Here is a 4,608-nt window from a genome sequence, read left to right as displayed (position 1 = left end):
CAGAATGAACAGGAGCGGACTTAATGGGTCTCCTTGGAGTACTCCGTTTGTTTGCCTTATTGGTTCAGACAGGTCAAGGTTGTCCGAGATCCTTATCTCATTCCATTCATTTATGGAGTTTATAATCCTCGTCCAGACGCTCTCTCTTCCCAGGGTTTCGTCGAGCATCCTTTTTACTAATGATCGATTGAGGAGGTGGAAGGCCTTTGTGAAGTCTTTGAATACAGCATAATATTTTTGCTTCTTGTCGATGGTTTCCCATATGTTTTTTAAAAGAAGCCCCACTGCTGTGATAGTGGATCTTTTTTTCCTCGAACCCGAATTGAGATTCTGGGAGGTAGTCTTCCAAAGTGTGTCTTATTCTTCCTGTTTAGTTTTGTGAATACCTTAAAAGGGTTGTTTCCCAAGGCTATTCCTCTTTATTTGTTTGCGTCCTTTGGGTGGCCCTTCCCTTTATACATTACCCTTACTATTGATTTTCTCCACTGGCCTGGAATATTTGCTGTTTCAATGCATTTGTTATAAAGTTTTGTCCCGGTTGGTGCTAGCAGATGGGCTGTGTCTTTAAAGTATTCGTTGTAAAGCATGTCCGGCCCCGCTGCTTTATTCCTTTTTGTTGATTCAATTATGTTTCGGACCTCATTTGGAGTGAGTGGGGACCAGGCTGGCATCTCTTATGGTGTGAGCGCTTGACTTGCTACCTGTGTTCCTTCTCTACCATCTTTGTTGAGAATGTCTTTGAAATGTCTCGTCCATTCTTTCATGCTTATATAGTGTGACTGTGCCTGCTTTCGGGGGCGGATTGCAATGAATGGGTCTCTCTTGGCTTCTTCAGCTAGTCTTCTTCCCTCTTCTTCCCTGTGTGCCATTCTCTTCTCCTTTGTTAGTGTTTCGTAGGATCTTCTTTTCTCAGCATATGTTTGTAGTAGTGAGTGATTATCTGTGTCCGTTTTTAGTCGGTGTAAAGCTTGGAGTACTTCTTTTCTTTGCTGACAACACTATTGATCGAATCATGATTTAGCTCTTCTCACTTTCCTGGTGGTAGTTGCTTGTTTTAAGAGTTTCTCCAATTCAAGTGCCGCCTCCTCTACTTTTGAGTTGTCGATTAAGGACTCAATTTGTTCTATCTGGTCGTAGTATTCTTCCACTTTCCTTGGATCCAGTCTCTTTGAGAGCAGACTCTTCTCTTGGTTCTCTCTTGCCTTCCAATTACTTTGTAGGGCTATGTTCATCGGGATGTGTTTTCTTATAGGCGTGTGGTTTGCATTCCAAAGTGGGCTCATGTCCCCTTTTATGTTTCCTCTTATGAGGGCGATATCAATAGCACTTTTGCCATTATGGCAGAAGTACGTAGGGATGTTTGTGTCTTGTAGCAGGATGAGGCCTCCTTCTTGTAGCGATTCAATTACTAATTTTGTTTTGTGATTCTGTACATCCAACCGACAGTTTAAATCCCCTGCGATAAGTAAAGGGATGTCTTTCTTGCTCCATCTGTTCATCGATTGCGTCTATGGCCGATTCACTTGGCTGGAAGTAAGTTGCTAATATTGTGATGTGTTTTACTTCTATTAGAATGGAGTGATTTAGTTCTGTTGTCGCTATAATTGGCGTTATCCACGGTTGCAGTAGGACTGTTATTCCCCCTTGGGGTCGCTCCCTTTCTCCTTGCTTTGCCAGCATATTTATGCTATATAATTTAGGGTGTTGCCAATGATCTGTGAGAAAAGTTTATGTGAATATTGCAGATGAGTTAAGTGAACTAGATTCATCGTTCAACCAACAAGAAAGTCAGTGTTTCCCTCCAGGGACGAGTTCGCAAATCAATACAATGATTTTGCCTCAAACTCGCAACATTTGTGATAGTACACAGAAAGCGACTTTAAATGACGAAATGTGGAATGGACGCGAGACTAGACCGTTAGCACCATTGTTAACATCAAAGTCAGAACCGAATATGAGACAAATTCAGCAACGTGACACAAATCGGACACTGGACCGACTATTAGAGTTATTTGCAGACATGAAACAAGACGTTTGTCAGAAAATTGACGCAAAACTGGACGCATTCGGACAAGACTTTGGCACTAAATTTAACACCCTCGGGCGTGACTTTAAACAAAGGCTAGACAAAAGCGACGAAAGATTTGATGTATTAAACCATACTATGAACGAAAATGTTAAACAACGACAAAACAGATGACAGAATTAAATACCACCACTCAACAGCTCAGCCAACCATTTGAGACATTGTACGACCGAGTCACTAAACAGGAAGAAACTTTGGTTACCTTCGCACATGAAACAAAAACATTATCACCCGATGTGAGAATCTGTTAACTCAAATAGTTAACGTGCAGCAGGAAGGGAACACCCGTGTGGAAGAGTTAGCTCAGGCCCACACTTCAGCTAGCTTCACCCAAGAAAAGCCGACTGAAGAAGTGGGAAATATTACCCAACAGCTCGCAATGTCAGTTCTTGAACAAACCCACCTCAAAGAAAAGATACAAAAATTAGAAGACCGAGCGGACCTCGCGTCACTAAACAACGACACCGAAATGGCCGAAAGAATCGTGCATGAATGTAAACTGTGTGACGACTATCTGGACAAAAAACTTGAAACAATTACACAGAACCTACTTTCAAAAACAAAGACACATGTTAAAGACGAGACAAAACACATGGAAGACGAAGTGACAAAATTACGAGACAATGTTGTGCCGTGTTTAGCGATGGGTGCAAACGATCGTCAGGGAACGACAGAACAGCTAAAACCAGGGTTAATGACACAGACAGAACACTTATTGGGGAATCACCCATTTCCAATCAAAATTAAAATGTGCCGCTTTCTTTTCCACCAAACGAGCAATATTATGGTACAACACCTAGTAAGTGACACAAACCACATCAATACAGTTATGCCAACCAGCATGGCCGATGACACGTTTGTAAGGCATGGGTATTTCCAGGCATTTTCCAGTGAGGACAAGCACAAAGTCCACCGTTATTGTGTTTATTAGATCATTTGATGGTGTTTTTCCACGTAGTTGGTCAGAAGTCGATAAAATCAAATACGTCACCTATCTCACGAGAGGACGAGCAGCTAAATGTGGTGCCGCTATGAAACGGCGGCGCCTTACGTTTGGACAGTTCGAACAAGCCTTCCTGAACGAATTCTGGTCCGAGAATGAGCAACAGAGTCTAAGGAAAGAAGTGTGCAACCCCGAGACCTATGACCCTAAAAAAGAGACATTAAGACAATACTTTGAGATGTACCTAGACAAGACACTGTACTGGTCCAAACCAGCCGACTTGCCAGCGATAATTGACACTTTAAAGAGCCACTTACCCTTTCCATACCGAGACAAACTAATAGGAGTACCAGAGAATGACATTAAGACTTTATTAAACTTCTTAGATCAAATGGACGTAGTTTACAGAGGCGATTCACGCCATTCAAATTTTAGTCATAATAGTAACTAAAATCAACACCCACCCCAAAGGAACCGTAGTGACGGTGATTGGTTGAACAATCCGTCGGCGCCGCGACACAATACGACGCCTGCACGCGAAACATATTCTAATGGAAACGTGTATGACGTTAGAAACAACCGCAGAAATTCGTGGAATAATAATAACAACAATAATTATCACCCATATCAATATGGTAACTAAATGCAGAATGAAAATCACGGACAGTACAACAACAACTGCAATAGGAGACGTGAGAATAACCGGTACAACCCGGGCCACTTTGACAGGAACATGCTATATAACAGACATAATTACCACCAAAACAACAACAATCCCAACAGTCAGCGACAGAATATGTGGAACACACAAAATTCAGGCATGACAAATCATAACCCTCCACGGAATCCGCCGCCGTTCCCCAATACAGTTATGCACTCCCCGCCACGAAGTAGCAATAACAATTGCGGCACGCCATCAGCTGACGCGTGGGCGCCAACCGGCCGAAATCGAAACATAGTGGAGCTGGTCAATGAACCCAGCCAAACACAGCAGACGACGGAAAACAGTCGACGCCCGAGCTAAGCGCTCGTGCTTCGGTCGTGAGGTGTTGTAAGAGCACATCGGCCGAGACGGTTTGTTTCCTCAGGTACGACGACAAAATGACAGCAGAACAGAAACTAACCGACGAGAAAAACATTAAATCAGAAGTTGTGTTAATGAATTCATACAAGCTACGGCATGGGTTAAGTTTAACGATTATGATTTACAAATTTTATTGGATACTGGTGCTGCTGCAAGTTTGATGTCAACCGCATTCTATAATGAATTGAAACGAATTATAAACATACCTACTTTACCTGTATAGAAATGCCACGTGGTTAGTGCCACAGGTACTAAATCTAAGAACATACGCATGCAAGCCCTTGTTCACTTCACATTCTCCAATACACAGTTCAAGTGTAATTTTCTGATTGTAGACAAGGTTATTGTACAGTGCATCCTAGGGATGGATTTTTTGAATGAACACAAAGCAATCATAGATTTAAGTAATGGCATGTGTCAATTATCTGAAGGAGAACAACTAATCAATGTTGAACTTAACATGATGATTGAACCACAACAAAACCATTACGAAGT

General features: G+C 42.1%; 1 protein-coding gene across 1 annotated transcript; it reads left to right on the top strand.

Moving 5' to 3' along the window:
* The first annotated feature begins 3,672 nt into the window (after positions 1–3,672).
* Positions 3,673–4,053, top strand: LOC126355589 (GATA zinc finger domain-containing protein 14-like). The gene has a single exon (XM_050005952.1). The coding sequence runs from the start codon at positions 3,673–3,675 to the stop codon at positions 4,051–4,053; it is 381 nt and encodes a 126-aa protein (XP_049861909.1).
* Positions 4,054–4,608: the final 555 nt, after the last annotated feature.

This window comes from Schistocerca gregaria, chromosome 3 (genome assembly GCF_023897955.1).
Source record: "Schistocerca gregaria isolate iqSchGreg1 chromosome 3, iqSchGreg1.2, whole genome shotgun sequence".
In the NCBI taxonomy this organism is placed as follows: Eukaryota; Metazoa; Arthropoda; class Insecta; order Orthoptera; family Acrididae; genus Schistocerca; species Schistocerca gregaria.
The sequence above is the reverse complement of the archived record's forward strand: the minus strand, read 5'-3'. Positions and strand labels throughout refer to the sequence as shown.